Source organism: Manis javanica, chromosome 12 (genome assembly GCF_040802235.1).
Source record: "Manis javanica isolate MJ-LG chromosome 12, MJ_LKY, whole genome shotgun sequence".
NCBI lineage: Eukaryota > Metazoa > Chordata > Mammalia > Pholidota > Manidae > Manis > Manis javanica.
Window position 1 is genome coordinate 8,064,866 of NC_133167.1, and position 21,611 is coordinate 8,086,476.

The 21,611-nt window shown below is 40.3% G+C and overlaps 1 protein-coding gene across 2 annotated transcripts in view; it reads right to left on the reverse strand.

Annotated features, from left to right (window-relative positions):
- Positions 1 to 21,611, reverse strand: part of CAB39 (calcium binding protein 39) — an 84,211-nt gene that overhangs the window by 12,553 nt on the left and 50,047 nt on the right. For both annotated transcript variants that reach the window (XM_036997831.2, XM_017680069.3), the window contains exons 3-5: positions 11,325 to 11,489; positions 9,132 to 9,250; positions 3,901 to 4,069 (exon numbers count right to left, since the gene is read on the reverse strand). In XM_036997831.2, the coding sequence (XP_036853726.1) occupies positions 3,901 to 4,069; positions 9,132 to 9,250; positions 11,325 to 11,489 (453 nt within the window). The remainder of the gene's footprint in view (positions 1 to 3,900; positions 4,070 to 9,131; positions 9,251 to 11,324; positions 11,490 to 21,611) is intronic.

The following is a 21,611-nucleotide window of genomic DNA, read 5'->3' on the forward strand; positions in this document are numbered from 1 at the left end:
TGTGGTCCCACGCCAGAGAATAGCTGGGTCAGCCAGCAGCAGGGAGGAAGAACGGGACTTTTGATTTCCCACCTGTCTAGATTCCAGTATTTCCAAGGCCGTGCTGTTGACTTGGAGAAAGGTCAGGTATCATCTCCCAAGTCCAGCAGATTGAGCAGCCAACTTTTAGGGTGGGATGTATTAAAAAAAGATTCTGAAAAGTACATGAGTTGGGGGCTCCAAACATCATGTGACAAGACAGCCCTGGACTCTCTGAAGGAACGCTGCTGACCAAGGGTTTCTTTTCACAGGGCCTTGGCAAGTCACTGGCCCAACTTCCTGCTTGATCATGTCCAAGGACAAGAGACTCAATTCTTCCTACTGTGTGGTTCACCTTTGGAGCTCTTAGAGTTAGAAGTTCTTCCTGTGCTAGAGTCAAAACCTATCCCCAGGTTCTTTCCAGAAACTGTCAGAGCCGACAGAAACAGGTTTAATCCATAGACCCCGCTTCCAACACAAGTAGTACTCTCACGGCAAGTCCCTACCGAGTCTTCTCTTCTGCAGGCTAAATACGTCCAGTTCCTTTAACCACTCCTCGAATGACAGGTTCTGAGTCCCCCTCACCATCTACTGTCTTCTGAAAGTCATCTACGTGTCTATGTGCCTCTTAGTGTAGCGCCTGGAATGGAACACATTTATGTGTGGTTACCTCACAAGCTTACAGTGGGGTGAGACCACCAGCAGCTCCTTAGGTCACACACCACGTGGGCACGTGTGGCTTTGGGGCAGCACCATCATACTGTTATTTTACTGGACACACTCGGGATTTTGTTTGCTCAGAATGGGCTCTGTAGTCAGACTGCCTGGGTTCAAACTTGGACTTCCCCCATTTGTCTGACTTTACCCAACTTTCTAGGCTTCTCTTTCCTTTTCCATAAAGGAGGCAACAGTACTTCCTTCACAGGGTTGAGGATGACATCAAGTTACCTACACTTCAGTAATTATTATACTCAGTAATTATTACATTTAGGATTTCTTATCATGATGCCTTATTTCAACGTCCCATATTCAAGGGAGTTGGGTCCTCAAGTGGAAGGCCTCCATTGCCTGTAATCAAATTTCAGCCTGTTGTGCTCTGGCTTCTCCAGATCTCTGGGAAGCCTTGTTTTAGGATCGCTGTCGTCTGTTCTCTCCCTTCGCAGCTGTCATCTACACATTTGGTAAGTATGCCCTGTCAGCCATTATCTATGTCATTAATAAAAACGTTCAACTGGGCTGAGTGGAGACAAGGCCCAGTGGAAATCCACTAGCAATTTCTTGCCAGGGTGATGGAAATCCATTTTCTAGCACCTTTTGGACACAGCATTCAATTAGTTGTGAATCAGTACAGTGAAACTCCATCTAGTTCCTATCTTTCCATTGTTTCCATGAAAATAGATCTGTCCAATTATTCAACATCTAGTATAAATCCTCATTGTTGTAAAGGAATATGGCTTTTTTTACAGCTACTGTTTACTGCACACATATTGCGTACAGCACAATAACTCTGACATGTAGGTATTACCTCCATTTTAACAGATGAAGAGACTGAGGTTAAATCAGCAGCAGAGCTGGGAACTGAACCCAGGCAGCCATGCCCTTAGCCCCTGATCTACTAGCATCTATGAGATTAGTATGACCGAACTTACTCTTAGTGAATCCATGCTGGCTCTGGGTACATGGTTTCCTTTCCAAATGCTCAGAAATCATCTCTTATGAAATACTTTCTAGAACCTCACACAGGTATAACATCAAGCTCCAAGTTCCACCAGCTTCTCTGGGGAATCTACTTTCTTTAACTCTGGAAAATTGGAAATAAATTTTTGGCCTTCTGATCCCCCTCTCCATCTCCTGAATTCCTGCCCTGCCCTGCCAAAAAAGTCATAAAGAAGTTTCTGGCCCCTGACTTTCTCTCCAAGCGCCCATTCATTCCAGCTGTCAATCAGGCAATGTTAATTTCCTTTGAGACAGTCCCTGTTCAGCGTCTTTAAATCTGGCTTATGGATGAGCAGTACTTGTTGGCAAGTTTTCGTGTGCAGAGTGCTCTTCTGGGGCAGTAGCTGTGGTCACATTCTCAAAGGAGAGCATGACCCTTGGGCCTCTTCTCCTTTTCTATTATAAATATATTCCCTCCAAAGAGGACACCAGCAAACCAGGAGAGCAGTCGTCCGCCTTCTGCCCTCACCAGCACCTTGGCATGAAGCTAGGAGATTCTCTCTGCCCGCCTTTCTTCTTGCCATGGCCAGAGGCTTCTAGGGAGAGCTGTGGTAGCTTCCGTCTGACAGGTCTGGGCCTCTCTCCCATACACCGTGCTGGTTTGAGCTCTACTTCATTTCATTTCTGCCGCAGTTCTCTGTTTACAGGCCTCTGTAATTAGCTCTCCCCTTTCTGTGTAGTCAGGACCAGCTGAGATACCGTATCTAAGCCAGCTTATCCATGCTCTCTCTTCTACAGCTCATCCTTAGAATCCTAGCTCCCGTGCACTCTGCCCTACTGCTGCTGGCCCTCTCCTGTGCCCGTACTGCCCTGCTCCCCAGCTCATAGACTTCTTTCCACATAGGAGTATCTCTTCTTGACACATGGCACTATCACACCTCCCTTCATAAGAGGTCTGCTGCTTTTGAATGGAGCATTTCCTTCCATCAACAGACCCCAATCATGGTTCTAACCCACAGTGTGGTGCTACCCGAGACATTATATTTACCATCTACAGTATCATCTCAAATTTATCTCATTTTGCTTTGTATACTAACCTTCTGAGGTCTTACCTAAGGCTTCTAACATCCTCTTTATGGTTTCAGGAAAATCAATCCTAGGCACCTCTCACACTATTACCTTATTCTCACTCAGTGTGAAACCTTAATGGCCAGGTCCCCAGGCTTTCATCCCATGTGAAAGGTGTTCATTCATTCTGAGGGACATGTATTACCCAGAGACCAAGGTGTGTGTTCATTATCTCGGGGGCTCTTTACAATCATAAAACTGAACCCTCACAAGAAAAGGGGCTACTTCTCACTGTAAGTGTCTGAGCACAATAGTCTGCAGGTTAGTACACTGTAAATTCAGATATTAAAATCATAGTTGTAAATATTCACTTACGAGGCCAGACATTTTACGCACAGGAATATAACATAGAGGCTTGCTCTCATTGTGAAAAACACCAGTAACGATGACTGCTTTACTGATACACCCTAAACAGCAGAGAACTTTGCAATTCAAAACAAAAATGTGTATGTTGTACAGTGATAGCATATCATGTATGTATCTGATCTATGCAAATATATACAATAGGGAGATAAAGTAGACTGGGAGGATAGGCAGTAATTTGAATAGTGCAGGTGATTCTGCCAGCACACCCCAGCCTCCTGGCATTTAATAAACATGTGCTGGCATGAGCATCAGTTGGGAGTCTAAGGATACTGCTCCCTTGGGCCTGCCCACAATGGGGAAATCTCTGCCCTGGATGTGGTTCTAGTATTTAAAGATGTGAATATTCCAAATGAACGTGGTCCTGAATAGAAGTCAACTACTGCATCTGGTGCTTAACCAAAGAAGCTGCTATAGTGCAGCCCAACACAGGTGGAAAACCTGGCTGTTAGATGTACTTTGTATATATATATACCACACTTAATAGGTAATCTAACAGAAAAGTCTACTTTGACCATACAGAACCTAGGCAGATTTTACAATCTAACTCTTCCACCCTTTTTAAACGGTGACTATACTGCTAAATTGCACACACACATATAAAATATATCTTCCTTATTCCCACTAGAGGGCAGCCATGTATAGTTTTAGAGGGTAGACAGAGTTAAGGAAAAACAGTACAACTGTTTAATCTGACTTGCAAGTATATTCAGAAATCTACAGTTTTTATGTTACCTTGAATGTGGCAAATGCATCTGAAGCTATGTCAAATGTTGACATTTCGACATATCTGAAGAAATCATAAAACTGTTCTGACCACAAAATGATTTTTGCAAGTGGTTCATGTCTGATGCATTCTCTTAACATTATTCCACAATTTAGAGCTATTTCTGGAGATTCATATCTGCAAAAAGAAAAAACAAAAACCAAACATGATTGCAACAGCTCCAACACTGAAGAGTTCAATTTTAGAACAGGAAGTTTCAGGTGTTTCCTAAGTGACCAGAGTAGAACGTATACCCAGGTGAATTTACTCTACAGGGCACATATATACATTAATTGGTGATGACTGCTTGAACGCAAAGAAAAATTACAGCCACAACAGTGATCTTATGAATAAAAGTCATTATTTATGCTAAAAAATTTTAAAGAGAATAGGTCACACCTCTAAAGAGGGGTTACTTTTACATGTGGCATTCTCAACACTTCAGAAAAACCAAAACTGAGTAGTATGAAAGTTTTCCAAATTTATAGTATCTAAATAGGTCTACTAAGTATACAGCATTTATACTTTGTTGCTTCAATTCTACACTCAAAACAGTACTTTCAGGATTCTCGGCAACACACGACTCCTATGAAGTTGAAAGCCTGGTTCCAAGGACAGTACAAGTGCCTTGTCACAGAGCGCTCCAGGAGGGACCCCTGCGGCGAGCACAGGAGATGGACTGCACCCTCAGTTCTGGGCACACAGCTTTCCTCCGCCCCCATCTCGGCGTAATCTGACTCTTCCTTCCCTGTGATCAAATGAAAGCCTGTTTCCCTGTCAGCCCAGCAGCCTCTATCCTTGCGATGTGCACCAAGCCTCTAGGACTGCACTCTGCCGTTTTACTCAGAAGCACTGCACTCCTCTCCACTTCCTCTTATGCTGCATGCACTGGTGTTAGGTCTTTCCCAACACTCAGTCTCCCTCTAGGTTCCTGCAATCAAATGCCAATTCCCAACGCACCCCAAGCAAAGATCTCTTCTTGGCTAAAACAAATGGTCTTTCCTTATTAACATAAATTCTACTCTTTTGTGTCCTCTCAGTGCCGAGCTCTGCATCTCTTTTTAAAAAATTTTAGGAAAAAAAAATCTCCCAGTTCCCCGTTCTCCCCATCTGTTCCTATTTCTTGCCCTGCTGAGGCCTGTCTTGTGTTGTCTCCAGGCTGCTGGTGCACCCCTGTACGACCTCATGGCTCCTGAATCTCCCCCGTCCAGGTCTACTCTGGAACTATGATTAGGCATTTTCTGTTGCCTCTGGACAACTTTGGTTAAATGTCTACCAGAAGCTGTACAGGTCTAAAATCAAATCTCATCTCCTTCCATGAAATAGCCCTCCACCCCTGTGCCTTCAATTCTGTAATATGATATGACTACTGGGTTTCAGATACCCAGGTCTCAAAGAGGTCTAACAGAACTTTCTTTAGAAACAGAAAGGCTCTTTTTTATCTGTTCTGTCCATTGGAGTAGCTACTAGCCAGCCACATGTGGCTAGTGAGTACTTAAAATTTGGCTACTCTGTATGACTGAAGGATTGAATCTTAAATGTTTTTAACATAAAGTAATTATATGTTGTTTGTAGGTATTATATTAGCACAGTCCTAACCCTGCCCCTCTGCCTGTTCCCATCTTCTCATCTGCAGCACCATCAGTCCCTTGTAATGTTTCTTTGAATTATCTTAGTTTCATTTCCTTTTACCCATCCCACAGCTGCATTAACTCATGCCTAGAGAAATACCAGTGCCCCCTAACTAGCATCTTTGTTTAGCCCTCTCTTAACAAATTTACCAACAGCATTTCTAGCTTAGGAGTTTAAAATGGCTTCTTAAAATCAAAGATGAACTTCTGGGCTTACTGTTCAGGCTTCCCCTCATCAGCTTTATGCCCTGGTACATCCTCAGCTCCCATCATCATCTCCCATTCAGCATTCTGATGATCTCCTCAAGTTGCCAATCACTAAGTTCATTCCTGCCCTTGTGCCTATGTATATTCTAAACCATCTGGAACTTCCATCTTAAATACCATCTCTTTTATCAACCCTTGTCTTATTGACTAAACCTACATTCGATCCCCTGAAATCCCACGGCACTCAATGTTATCTAGTAGTAGTATCCTTTTGTTGTACACAGGTTCATTACAGATTCTCAACAACATCAAAACATTCCTTTGTATCACTAGTGGCATGGCAGCTAGAATGTTGACAGCTCTTAGGCAACTGAAATGTCTGCTCACAAAATGGCCAATCACAGTTCATCTTCACCAATCTTTAATAAGCAGGAGACTAGAAAGAAGAGGGTAAGACAGTTTGGAACAAGTTGAGCAGGTTTTGATGGCAGTCTGTCGAGCTTGTCTTAAATGATTTAACCACAAACCAGTAAGTGCAAGGCAAACAGTTAGGCTGTACAACCTGTGAGCACTAGAGTAGAGAGCACATTAACATTTAAATCACCAGAGAACTACTGCCTCCAGATGCAGTCTGACACTAGCAACAACCTTACTTTCAAATGCCCCCTAACACTGGTGGTGCTACTCCCCCAATGTCCAACTTCACTGTACTTACAGCCTAAGTACATAACCACATTGTATGAAAGTAGTCTGAACGAACTTACCAACTACTAGTAGCCTAAAGTAATTAATTAAACTGACTGAAAGTACAAAAAATCTTGAAAGGTAGCTCACAGGGCTCCCTGAAATGGCTGTTTCCTGGTCTGAGGCAGGAATCTGTACAAAATGAACAAAGCGCATCTAGTGCCAGGAAGCAAGGATCTGTCAGACACAAACAGGGTCTTGCCAAAAGGACATGGGAGCAACCTGAAGAAGCTCCCAAACAGCCTAAGATGGGGCAACTTGGACATAATGACTATAACAGTTGAAACATCAGATATACTTAAAAAACAAACAAACAAACCAAAACTTGAGTTCATAATGACCTTATCACCAATTTAAAACCACAGAGGGTAAAGGAACATGTTAAATGAAACCACAGGGATGCAAATCTAAAACAGAATTTTTCTACAAATGACCCAATTGCTTCAACAAATAAATGGTATTTAAAAAAAGGAGGCAAGAATTATTATAGACTAAAAGAGAATTAAGTCATATCAACCAAATTCAGTTTGTGGACCTTGCTTGGAACCTACTCAAAACTACCTGAAAACTGACTTCTTTTTGGTGAAAATTCAAGGGAAAGTCCTCATGTATTTTACATCCTAGGTATGCACACTGAAATGATGGTATGAGAAGAGGAAAAAAGGGGGCACAAGAGTGGCTGGAGGTTAATAACTGTTGGAGCTGGTGACGGATAAGAAGCGGTTTACTATTCCCTCCAGTTTTCCATATATTTTCCACAGTAAAGGCTAAAGAGGATGAGGGAGACAGGATCTGTGGGATACCAACAGCAGCTGCGTTCTCCATGCTCCTCCTCCTCTCAGCCCTAGCTGAGGATTCTGCTCTGGCCAGCTCTGCTGAGGGCTTTAAACTGTATCTTAAAATTCTTGATGTTCTTATCACACCCCTAGTTACCTAAAGTGAAAACATAGGCAACTAATTTGTAGATTTTAACAAATACTGCCTTCTATGGAAAAGGAAATATTGGCTTTGAAAACATACAAAGGCATCTGGAAGCTGCTCTAAGCCAAAATTTCCGACTACTTCTAGATGTTTACACATGCACCTGTGCATTTTGATGTAACAAAAAATAAATGCCAGAAGTTCTGTATGGCAACATCTGAAGAAGAAACATAGTTAGCAATAGAAAGAAGGAAATAGAATGTTGGCAACTAACATACACACTGAATCATGCTTTGTCTCAACAAGTTTGAACTTGGGGGAAGTGTTAAACCACAGAGATATGAATCAGAGTAAGGCAAGCTATAAAGCGAGGGGTAGCAGAGCAAGCTGATTTGTGCCAACAGGCATGCCAGTAAAATGCCTGTCCACCAAGTTAACAGAATACCACCAATGCTGGGACAGACAAATGCACACCATACCAAGAGCTGGCAAATGACTCTAGTGTGAAACAACACGAGGTTACCTTGCCAATCAGGGAGGCTCAGTGATGAAGGAGAAGAGGATTTGTTTTTGACATTTAGTTTTTAGGCTTTTGTTTATATTTTGAAACTGACAGACTACACAAACATACATGGCCTGCTTGGTCCAAAGATGATTTCAGGAAGACGCACTACATTATCAAATTAAGTGGGTGAATGAGTGGACACACAGGGGTAAAAAGGAGAGGGCACTATAAACATGTTCTTTGTTGACTGAACAAAGTTAAGCTATGTAGCATCCAAGCTTCATTACTAGGCAGCTTTTACTGCCTTAAGAGAGTGCATGTATGTCCAAAGATGCTTTTTAATACATGATATAACTTCATACAATTATGCTTTTTAAGTCTTAGGGAACAGAAATGAGACCACAGTGGACCTTTTTTCTTTGGTCCTGCATGATTTGAGAACTTAAGAGTCCATAATTCACTGACATTTAAACTGCCATGGGCATTTTCAAATTCAAGTTAACTCATATGTTGAAAATTTTTTAATAGTTAGTATATATATATCCTTCCAGACCTTTTTTTTTTCTTGAAATATCTTTGATATACAATCTTACATTGGTTTTAAATGCACAACATAGTGATTCAACAGTTACCCGCATTATTAAATCCTCACCCCCTCTAGTATGGTTACTGTCAACATAGAAAGATGTTACAGTATCACTGACTATATTCTCTGCCATACTACTGTCCCTGATCAACTCTATTGTGACTGCAAATTATTGTCCCTTTTTCTCCCACCCAATCCCACACCACCACCCCAACCCTTCCCACTTGGTAACCACCAGTCACTTCTCAGTGTCTATGAGAATCTACTGCTGTTTTGTTCCTTCTATTTTGCTTTGTTTTTATATTCTACAAATAAGTGAAATAATATGGTATTCATCTTTCTCTACCTGGCTTATTTCACGGAGAATAATAGCCTCTAGATCCATCCATGTTGTTGTAAATGGCAGGATTTCTTTTCTTTCTATGGCTGAATAATATTACACAAGTTGAATTTTAAGGAGAGTAATGTGTTTAAGATCTACAGAAAAATGAGCTGATTGAACTAACAGGAGATGCTTTCCCACATTTACCATCCTGTTTTTGCCCAACACCATCTTTCCTTTTTATTTTTCAACTGAGAATATAAATCGTATTACAACGTACATACCCTTTCAATAACATGAATAAAATATTCTGTTGGGTGCAGATGTATTCAACAGTAGGAGTTCTTGTACCAATCTGTCTTCTGAGAATATTGTTGAAAATTTGAGCCACATCTTTTTTGCCCTATTAGGAATACAATCATTAAAATGTTTACCTGATAAAACATCAAAAAACCCATCCACTCTTACAAGTAAACAAATCAAGGCATTGCATATTTATAATTTTGACTGAATATCTGACTTTAAAACACAGACATTAGATTTTCTATTTATAACTCCAAATTCTAAGTTTCAATATTATACTGTTTTTAACATGAGGAATATGTCGACAAAGTGAAATCACATTACATATAATTTCAACCATTTCTAACTCTCAGAATCATGCTGCCTCGGTTATGAAAAATGAAACCTTACTGTATGCTTACAATGTTCAGGGATCTGATTCCCACCCAGATGGAACAAGCAGCACCCTCAAAAAGATGCTTGTGTTGTAAACAATACATATACTTTCCTTTTACAGTGATGGAAGAAGAGAAACTGTAGTCTGCTAGTGTAATAAAAATGAAAGAATTCTAGGAAGCTGAGCTTTAATTGCAAGCAGACATACACCCCTATTAAACTAGGTCCAGTTAGAAAAGACTTTATACAGATTAATAACAAAGGTATTAAGTATACCTTTGCAATAGTTCAGAGATGAGAATTACACCACTGTATTAAGCCAAAGAGATGAACAGTGCCATTATGCAGTAAGCCTTGTACTTAGAAAGCTGCACAAGAAATTAACAACTGGAGACTGGATCCCAAGAGATGCTCCAGAATGGCCACTTGTTACAAGGCTGACAAGTCTGCAGGTGAGTGAGTGAAACCCTGGCTTAGGCACCTGAGGTCACCCTGGTGCCAGCACTACGTCAGGAGTAGTAATGGCAATGCATCAAAACTAATCTCTTAGGGCACACATTTCTTTTATATTTCTAAACATTAAATTCAGTGTCCAGGTTGAGGAATGGGATGGGTGGGCAAAGGGGAAGGAACTGGATATTCCAATACATTCTCACCTTTGCAGAAAAAAAATTGTTGATGTTGGAATTTGATACACTATTAAAAAATATGACATCAGCTATCTGAATGGAAATATCACAGTTCTATCTGTTCTATGTAAGTAAATTTTTACTGTCTTTTATTATCAATATTATATGCAAGTAACCTATGACTTCAACCACCTCATCCCTCTCCAAAACTGCATCTGGCTGTATATCTGCCATTTTCACCCCTGGTTTTTCAAGCACCTGGACAGATATCCAATCACTCAGGATGAGACACAGCAGGACTTTAAAACAAAGCATACCCACAACAGAGTCACAGAGAAGACTGCTCATGACTGTGCCAGAGCCCTTTATTACCATATATACTTTCAGACTAGTAAGACTAGGGTCAAGGACCATTATTCTGGACTGTTAGATTCACTAAATATCTAACATGGCACAATCTGGCTGTCTTAAGTTTGGGCAACTATCTCAACTGTCTACCAGGGCCAGACAGGAGATGCAAATAGGTAAAGCAGGCCCTGAGAAGAGCAAGCTGTACTGTGCACAGAACACCCATGCATGGATGCCCGGGGTCATGGGACAGTAGCTACTCTGCTCTAAACGAGTCCTATGTAGGACTTATAGGCCCAATGTCGCCAAATTTTTCAAGAAAATTCCTAAATTTAAAGACCTGTGGATAAAAGTTTCCTGTTATTGAAATGTTACCCTAATTTAAACATGTATGATCCGTGGTGTAATGAGTTCTCAACAGATTAAAAAACAAAACTCATAACTAACTAAATGCACTCTAAGATTACATCTACCTCTAAAATTCTAGCATTGTTTTCTTTAGATTGTTTATTCCTTGAGTTCCAAAGACCACTGAATTATGTAAAACAGCAGATGCTTATTAAATACAACCTAAATGAAAGGGCACAACAAATACATAAGAAACTTCATATACAATATGGCAAAACAGAGTGGGGAAAAGCTGGCCTTAGCTGAGATGCCCTTGACTTCCTGCCCTGGCTCTAATTAGACAGGCCACCTAGGCAGGTCACAGCTGAGCCAAGAATCCAACAGGAATCTTAAGATATTTCAAAAGGAGAGATCACATGGAAAACAACCATGAATAGGGTACTGTTTTTAAAAAATGAGAAACTGATTTCTTACCTCAAAGTCAATGAGCTGTAAATCAGCTACCAGGGTGCTAAGGAGCCCACTATTATACAGTTCTTGAGCAAGTTGTGCCACTGCTTCTGTCTGTGGCTCTTTTTCATTTGTGCCATACAGAATTTCTTTCATGGCAACCAGATTTTTGGAAACTTCTTCTGTAGCCTGATTTTAGGGGACAGGAGAAAGGCAAATTCATTTCAACAACATATATAACACACCTACAGTTGTTAAATACCTTCTCTCTATTTGTATACCACATACCTATGTGCAGACTGCAACAGTAGGTAATCCCCACCCCTGCCCTCAGGAGCCGAAAACTGTGCATGTGTGTGCACATGTGGAGACTGACATACGTGAACAGGCAAGGTTGGCAGACTCGCAACATGTACACTCCAAAGCTGAAAACAATGTTATTATGGTAGGAATACAACAAGGAGAAACTGCTCAATTCTGCCTCAAATGAGAGGGAAACAACATGGAAGAGGCACCTGAGCTGCTCCTGAGACTAGAAACAATGCAGAAACTAAGGAAAAGGAGACTGAGGGGAAAGGAGTGGCATGTGCTAAAGAGGGAGGGAGAAGCACAGGGTCTGTCAGAGAACAGTGTGGAGGGAGCAAGGGAACAGCAGAAAATGTCACTGCAGGAGGCTTTGAATGCAAAGTTAAAATACTAACAACAAATAAAAAGTCACTAAAAAGCTTCCACTTCTGACCAAGATGAAGGAGCAGGAGCCATATTTATCTTCCATTATGAAAAAGACTAAAAAGATAGGAGAAAATATTTGAAACAATGAAGTTTAAATACTGAATTTCCTTCAGACAGCAAAGGACTGAGAGAAGGGTAAACAAATGAAGTGAACCTCACAATTCCCTGGCTTACTGTCTGGAGGCCACACCATGGCAGGGGTGGGGTGAGGGAATCACGAAGAACAGGTGGTCTCCATGAATTGAGGAGGCACAGCTGGGAATCTGCAGAGGTGAAGGAGATGAGAATTTGCTGGGCAGAGTACTAATTAGCACATGCATGAGAGGCAAGTACCAACAGCTAGGGATCAGAACCACGGAGCTCAAGCTCACACAAGGCTGAAATATTTCTTATTCCCATCAACCTGATAGAAAACCTCATCTTAGCAGGGCATCATGCAGAGCACAGAAAGGGTTTTGTCTCATTTGTTACACAAAATTAGCCCTAAATTCTATATGGTTCCACCAAACAAAGCTTAAATGAAAGCTTGGAAAGGATCAAAACTGGAAAACACAACCAACAAGGAGAAAAATCAATCAACAAAAACATTCCTGCAGATGACACAGATGGGAGAATTAATACAAGGACATTAAGAGTTACTGTAACCATGGTCATTATGTTCAAGAAAAAAATTAGCATGTTAAGTAAAGATACAGAAGACAATAAAAAAACATCCCAACTCAAACACTTAGAATAACTACACTGCCTAAATAAAACTTACACTGGAAGGGATTAACAGCAGATTAGACACCACAGAAGAATGGTTAGTAAAGTGGGGACAAAACAATAAAAACCATCCAAGTGATACAAGAGATGGGGAGAAAAACACAGCACATCAGTGAGCTACAGGATGACTGTTAAGTGGTCCAGTATATGTATAAATGCAATCCCAAAAGAGGGGGAAGAACAGACAAAATATTTGAAGACATAAGGACTGAAAAGTCTCCAAATTTGATGAGAACTATAATCACACAGAGCCAAGAAGTTAAAAAAAAAATCCTAAATACTAGAAAAAGAAGAAAACCAGGCCAAGGCATGGTTCAATCAAGTTGTTTATATTCAGTGAAGAGAAAAATCTTAAAAGCAACCAGAGGGGAAAAAAACATTACAAAGAACTAAAGAATGACAACACATTTCTGTACAGAAGTGATGTAAGTTGAAAGATAGTGGAAGAACATTATTAAAGTTCTGGGGCAAAAACATTAACAGAACTGTCATCTTAGAATTCTATACCTTGCAAAACTTCATTCAAAAATGAGGGTGAAATAAAGAGCTTCTGAGACATAGAAAAGCTGGAAGATTTTCTCACTATGCTATAGGAAATGTTTTAAGTCCTAAAGGCAGAAGGAAAATGATTCAAGATGAAAATCTGTATTTAAACAAAGGAATGAAGAGCACTGGAAATAGTAATGTGTGTAAACAGAAAAAATATTTCCCGTCTATTATTAAAAAAATCTTTAAAAGATTATTGGCTCCGTAAAACATAAATATGCATTTTGGGGTTATGAGATATATAGAACAAAAATATGTGGCAACAATAATAGTTCAAAGGGGGTAAATAGAGTATAATGCTGTTAAGGTTCTTATATGTGGAGCAATGTAAGTGACAACAGACTGCAATAAATATTCTGTTAAGTCCTAAAAGAACCACTAAAAAAAGCTATGTTACACCTAACAAACCAACAAAGGAGACTCCAGTAGACTATTAAAGATATGTAAAAAACATAAAGACTACATAAAGGTATGTAAGCTGAAGCATTTAGAACCAGAAATATACTTCAGGGAGATCAAGATCACTTAGCACAGACTCATAGGACATGGGCATTTGACGGTATGTAAAGAATCACCTAATTCCATGGTACTCACTTCTACAGCCTTCTAACCTTACCAAATGATCACACTGCTTCACCTCTAATACTTTCAGTGTCTAGTAATGCAGTATTAGCAGTTTTCACAATCAGACAGTGGTTAGAAAATGTTATAACGAGACACAAATTTTGCTTCACTACAGTGCCTGCTGGTCCTGGGTCTGCACTGCTGATCAGGCAGTATCCTGATTTCTCTTTCACACAAAGGCTCCTCTTTGAAAGCAGCTTGCCTGTTGTCCCTAAAAAGTCTTCTCCAGAAAACCTCCTCTCAGCCTCTTTATCCTCTTAAGAACAGGCTAATATTCCTTTTTTTTTTTGGCTAATATTCTTAAGGCAGGGTTAATACTCCAATGCTATCCAGAATGGAATAATGCAGAAGACACCAGACCACCATTTCCCTACAAATGTCACACATGTTAATGTAGCCCAAGGCTTCCTTTAAGAAATTTTGCAATTATACAATTCATTCAAAACCACATCTTTGAATGACACTGCAATGAAGGTTTTAACTCTTCTCACTGATTTAATCTTGTCAACAGCCCATCAGTTAACACTATGGAGGTATTTCTGGATTCTAAGAATATCCAATATACCAGCTATCACTCTTATATTGGCATCATCTGAAAATCTGATAGATGTACTTCCAATGGCCTCACTCATTAACCAAAATGTTGAAAAGGAAATGACCACGAGTGGAGCCTATCATGCCTTTGCATCATCATGCTCTTTCCAGTAATGATCTACTAATAATCTTTGGGCATGGTTGCTCAGCCACTTACATATATTTCACAATCATATTGAAAAAGGTTTTTGTTAAATACTTTGATAAAATATGAATATGCCATTTCTTCTGTATTTCCTGAATATTAAGAAAATGAAATAAAGTTAATTTGCTATGTATGACCTTTTTACTACTATTATCATCATCTTCCTAGTAATTTATTCCATTATTATAAAACCTTATTCAGTATCAATGTTAAAATGAATCTTTACCTTTTCCAGCCTGCTGTTATTGCCCTATTCTGTGAATGCCTTTGATTACTGACAGGAGTTTATCACTCCATATACAAATTTTAAGTACCCCAGAATGTACTGTTCCTGGGCCAACAGATAAAATCATTTATCAACTGTAAGTGTTCTCATAATCTGTGTGTGCTGCTGTTTCAATTTCATTTTATTAATCTTTATTTTTAAGATGATTCTCCTTCACAAGGAAGAACCTGACATTTAACAGGCTTTGTGTGTGTGTAATCTGTTGATTTTCAAACAGTGACCCTAATAAGCAGGCCTCAGCCCCTTTGCATCTCTGGCTAGGTCAGTTTTGAGGCTCTCAGCAACCCTTCATATGCCTCAGTTTATACTCTTTTTTGAAATCATGTGATTTTAAATCTGAATTTTGGACCACACTCTCTGCTCTCTTCTGACAGCAAAAGATGAATTAAGGTGGGGTGGGGGTAGATTGCTAAAGGTTCTGGGGTTTCTTTCTGAGGTAATGTTCTAAAATTGACTGTGGTTATTTTGTATATTATCTGTGAATAAACTTAAAAACCACTGTATGGTACACTTTAAATTAATTACATGAAATGTAAGTTATATTTCAAAAAAGCAGTTTAAAAAGCCAGGGAGAAGACAAGCAGAGAAACGGAAAGCTACTCATGATACTTCAAAGATGTAAGGCAATATGGATTCAACAGAAATTCACTTTCTTCTTCCCTTTCAGAAGATGACACTTTACCTTCAGGTGGGAAAAGACACCAGTGGAATTCTCTCATTTGCTAACCATTATACTCATCTCCTTTATTAACGATCCCTGCTGCTGAAGTTCACTCATCTCCTGCCCTCTCAGACACTCACCCTGTCTGTTCTCTCTTCTACTCCTCATACAGTCATCTCTGCTCTCACCTCATTTTTTCCTCTGATCAGGACATCCATTATCAAAATCAGGTAAGCTCTCCCTTGACTCCATAGCTCCTCCCATCTACTTTCCACTCCTCATTAAACCTCAGAACATCGACTTGTGCTTGCTACAGGCCACATCTCCTTCTTAAGCACTTGTCAGCCAGTTCCATGTGGCTTTTTTACAGCTGGTCCTTCACAGCTTTTAGCCAGTCACCAATGACCTGCTTGCCTTAAAATACAATTTTCAATCTTCACTGCACATGAGTTCTTGGCAGCATTTGAAATTGTTCATTACACTTTTCTTTTAAAACGGCTCCTCCCTTGCCCTCTGTGACTTACCACCACCCTAATTTCTCTTTCCTGTCTCCCTGGTTCTCCTTCTGTCTCCTTTTTGGCTCATCATTTAAATACTGGGAATTCCTCAAGGCTGGGTATAAGGTCTTCTTCTCGTTCTTTCACACCTCCGTTAAGTGATCTCATCCACACCCACAGCTTTAATTAATACCTAAATGCAGATGCCTCAGATTCCTATCTCTAATCCAGTTCTTACCAGTACATTCAGCAGCCTACTTCAAATGTCTCCACTTGGCTATCTCAAGGCACCTCAAACCTGACTCATCTAAAACAGAACTCATGATCTTGCCCTAATGCCAGACATTCTTCCCTTGTTCTCTATTTCAGGGAATGATACCACTACTGATGCTCTTGTACATACATGTCAGAAACTCTATCCCCCCTTTCTCACCTTGCCCTAATATCTCATTTATCATGAAGTCTCTCAAATCCATCCATTTACCACCCCCCACTCCCGATCCCCAATTCACCATCATCATCCAAGTTGAAATCCCATAACTCTTAATGGACTACTAAGTACTATTGACTGGTATAATTTATTCTTTACATCTCATAAAGAATGATCTTTCTGTAACACAAATGTAATTTAGTCATTTTCTCTGCTTAAAATGCTTCAGTTACCTGTTGCTCTTAGGACAGAGAAAATTCCTTCTTAACATGGCCTGTAAAACCCTGTATGGTCTCTTTGATCACACTCTGCACTACAATTCCTCCCCGACTACCTCTAAAGCCAATGCTCTGGTCACATCAGTGTACTTCCATGGTCCTTGCACATGTGGTTTCCTATGTCTGGAATATTCTTTGTGCCCATATCCTGTTCCCACCTCCCAGCCAAATCAATGTATTTTCTTCATCACTCAACTCAATGTTCACATCCTCAGAGACATCTTTATTGGTAAATTCTATCATATATTCTCCTACCATCATGTATTTCTTCATAGTATTTCTCACAGTTGTATATAATTCTACTTTTCCTGTGATTTCTAATTAATGTCAGTTCCCTTCTGCTCCATCAGAGCCCATGCTTGCAGGCACTGGATGTGGGATTAGTTACCATCTATACAGGATAATCAGTGGCACAATATTAAAGAAAAACGAAAATTCATCAACTTCATTAACAATCCTGATAAATGAGAGAATTAAGTTCATATTTCAAATGACATTTAACTTTATACATATTTCAACTATTTGTGTGATTTCTGTTCCCCTCGTGTTCCCCAATTACCTGTTAAACAAATCTTTTAAAGAAAGCCCAAGTATTACTAAATGGTGGGTAGCAAAAGCTTAAGAAGTCAAGTACTTCACCAGAAAATGGTGATGCACCAAGGACTTAATGAACGAAGATGCAACACACAGAAAAATGAACTTGGCTGTTCTTTAGATCTGACTTGGTTTCCTTTATCAATATTTACTCACGTTAGTGACACCGCAAGTCCCTTATCTGTACCTGGCCTGCCTACATTATGTCAATATGTTCTCTGCTCTGACCACATCCTCCTTATTTGCCACCTCCATCTGACCCCCCACACCTACTGAGAAAGCTATTCACACTTACAGCTCCTCCAAACACTGTACCCTTTCAAAGCTACTGAGGTCATCATGCCATCTCATCCACTGGGCTCCTCAATGACCATGTTACATGTCCTGCTGAGACTGCATGTTTCAGTGCTGCCCATGCTCAAGGCTCCAGGTCTCCTGCTCACCTAACAATGTTGGACAAAAACTTTCTCTACTTCAGTTCCCAGGGTTCTGAGCACTGTGGAAAAAGTGACAGGACGTGTGCGTGCTTGGTTCACTAAAATTCATGTGGTTCAATCCAGTGAGAAACATTCTCTCATACTGGATTGACTTCCAGCTAGTAACTCTCAGCAGCAAATATTTCAAAGTTGCTCTACTTTTCCCAATAGACTTTGGTCTCTCTCAGCTCCAATTGCGAATTTATAGTTTCACTCCTTCCATACTGAGATAAGAGTTTTTAATGAAAATATCCTTGACTTTCTCTATCCATCTTGATGTATTTCTGCCATCCTCTGTCTCATCCCTGGAGACACACCAGAATCACTTAAGAGACGTTTAAAAAAAATGCCCAGTCCCCCACGAGACTTATTAATGACAAAAGGAAAAACAGTACTTTTACATGGAGGCACCATAATAACCATGTGATCAAAGTGAACATAACAAGACCACTGACCTCATGTGCCTTCTGACAAGACGCTGTCAGTGCAAAGAGGGGTTTTCCTGCAAAAAGGCATCACCTGCATTGAATCATGAGGAAACATCAGCCATACCCCAAATTAAGGGCCATTGTACAAACTAAGTGGCCAGTACTTTTTTCAAAAGTGTTAAGGTCATGAATGTCGAAAAACAGAGAAACTGTCCCAGATTAAAGGAGATTAAAGAGACGTTACAACTATATGCAATGTGTGATCTAGAACTGGAACCTGGTCCAGAAAAAGGACATTAGTAGGAAAACTGATGAAATTTGGAAAAGGTCTGTGGATTAGTTAATAGCATTACACCAATGTTGGCTTCCTGATTTTGATCACTGTACTGTGGTTCTCTAAAATGATAGCATCTGGGGAAGCTGGGGGGAAGGGGTCCTCTTTTGCAACCATTTTATATGTCTGAAAAGTTCATCAATCCTCTTAATTTGCTTTTTCTTCACAGATAAGAGGTACCCCTTCTTAGTTCCAAGGCTGATGGCTCTATGTATGTGTCCCTAAACAAAAGCCTGGCATCATTTCAAGTCCTCCCTGTGCAATTTTGCCAGCTATGTGACCTTATGGAAGGTTCTGGGCCAGATGACTGCTGAGACCCATTCCATTTCTTAAGATCCCAAATCCCAAACAAAGCTTCTCCCAATTCTCTTTTGCCCAGTCATCTACTCTCACTCTCTCACTGTGCACATCTTGGTCTCTCCTCAAGAGACCCCGAAGTCTGAATGCTCACACTCCTCCTCCCCACTACTCCTGAGTCCAGGTGTCTCCCCTCACTCCTCCCCCTCTCTTCTGATGCCACAGCTGTTCCCTTGTTTCACCCCTTGGCCTTGCTGATCTGCACCTCTCATTTCCCTCATACATTCAAGGCCTCTGGAAAGGCTTGCACTTACATTTCTTTATACCCCCACCCCTCCAATGTCTAAGATGGTGATTTACAATTGCCTGACTTGATGATTTTGGTAATTAACTGAACTGTCTGGGATGTTTTGTCAGTTCAAACACAGTGTTCTGAGACACAGATGCTACAACTGTGTGGCCAGTAAGCCTCCTATTATGTTTCATGGGCACAGGCTACTGTAGTAGCCAAATGCTTTATAGACACGTGGTCATGAAGAGAATCTCGTGAGAAGAGCTCCCCTTGTGATGAGCCCACTCTCTTGACTGGGAAACGATGCGCATTGTGCCTTACCAACTTGCTCGCTGCTGCCTGGGGTAGCTGAGAGGCATGCAATTTTAAGTTCTTAGTTATTTTCTTGCAGCTTTTGAGAAGTGGTTTGCCCTATGGATTTCCCTGAGCATATACAGTGGGAGTCTGGGAACACCAGCAGAGCAGTCATAGAGGAGAGAGTCTGGGGCTTGGCAGAGCTTCCCAGACAGGCTCTGAGTTGGCAGGCATTGCGCCTAACCGCCAGGGGGTCAGGCACATTCATCTTCCACCGTAAGCCTCAATGACTTCCACATGCAACTTTATTTGTAAATATCTTTTAAAAATACTTAACAATTAAACTAAGTTACACCTACTCCCTCACTAGTAACAATATCAGAACTATACCTTCCTTCCCAGGGTGAGGGGACAAGTAACTAGTCCAAATTTTTTAAGGGTAGCAACCCATCATAACTTTCCCATTACAACAAGGGCTGTGAGACTGTCCACTGCCTGCTTTTCCATTAAAAAAATACAACAAAGTGGAAAAAATAAGCAATTAGAAAACCAAACATTGGTACAAATGGCCTATTTAAAGACTTCAAAAAACTCAGAAGGTTCCATATTAAATCTCTTGCCTTAAATCCAATGTTCCCACAATACTTATTACTGTACTATTTTACCATCATCAGTGACAACCACTCAATGCAAAAATACAACTTTAGAAGGCTAAAGGAGATACTCTCTTAACCCATTAGTGCTTCCAGATATGTCCCTGAAGTGCTCATGGCCCTTCCCTTATCACCCACTCCTTCTCTGGACGTAACAAGGCCCAACTACTCAGTAGATACCAGAGTGACCTCACTGCAGGAGGTGAAAGGTGACATGGTGGCTACTCATAGATGGAGGTACCGGGTTTTACCTGGTGGCGTATAAGACTGGTTCTGCCCTCACCCTTTATTTTTAATAAAGTTACCAGTTAAGCCTAGTCTTAATGCATAAAGCACACAAAGATAAATATAGCAAGAATAAAATGGTTAAGTATAGATACGCCTAATTCAAAAATTAAAAAGGGAATAACCTTTAAAAAAATACTCTACTTCATAATAATTAAGTTAAAGCTGTAAAATACTTTTTTCCTTCGTAACAGTGGCAAAGACTTAGAAAATACATTGGTGGTGGAAAAATAAATTATACAACTTATTGCAAGGCAACTTGGCAAATTTATCAGAAAGTTTTAGAAGGTGCAATCCCTCTCAATCACCCATTATACCTACAGGGAAGTAGATAGATCATTAAACTAAGATATAGGTACAAACAGCAAAAAATTAGAAATAAAGTTATCCTGCTAAACCAGTTAAAACATGGTGCATCCATAAGATGGAAGACCATGCAAGCCTTAAAAATAATTAAGTACATCTATACTGACATATAAAGATGTGAACATAAAATTAAAAACAAACCAGGCTGCAGAATAGCATGATCCCAGGTTTACTTATCTGTACGAGGGAGAAGGCCAGAGCTAGAATAGGAACGAGAATCTGCAGGGATCCCCCACCATGTTGACAGCAGTCATTTCATGTGGTAGTGGAGCTAAGAGGGGCTTTATTTTTTTCTTTATACTCTGTTGTTATTTCCTGAATTTTTGGAATGAACACATATTAGGACATATTATTTCACAGAGGTAGAGATAAACATTGAAATCAATTAAAACTATTAGGCTCATGATGAAGGAAGCACAGATGTGTCACACACACATACATACACATACATCCCCCCCCACAGCCCCGCACTACCTGCAAAGTGCTGTGAGAAGAGAAGGAGGGAGATGCTGCACATGTCAGCCTCCTCTCCCCTCACCAAGTAATTTCAAATGAACAGGACTTGGCAAACAGATGCTAAAGGAAGGAGAAAAAATCTGATGACTAAGGTTTTGGGCCAGGGATATAAAGGTAACATTCCTTAAACCAGTCAGTCAGGAAGAGAGAGACCGATTCTAGGGCAGAGTACATGAATTCTGCATTGAAGTGTTAAGTCTGAAGTGATGCTGCAGTAC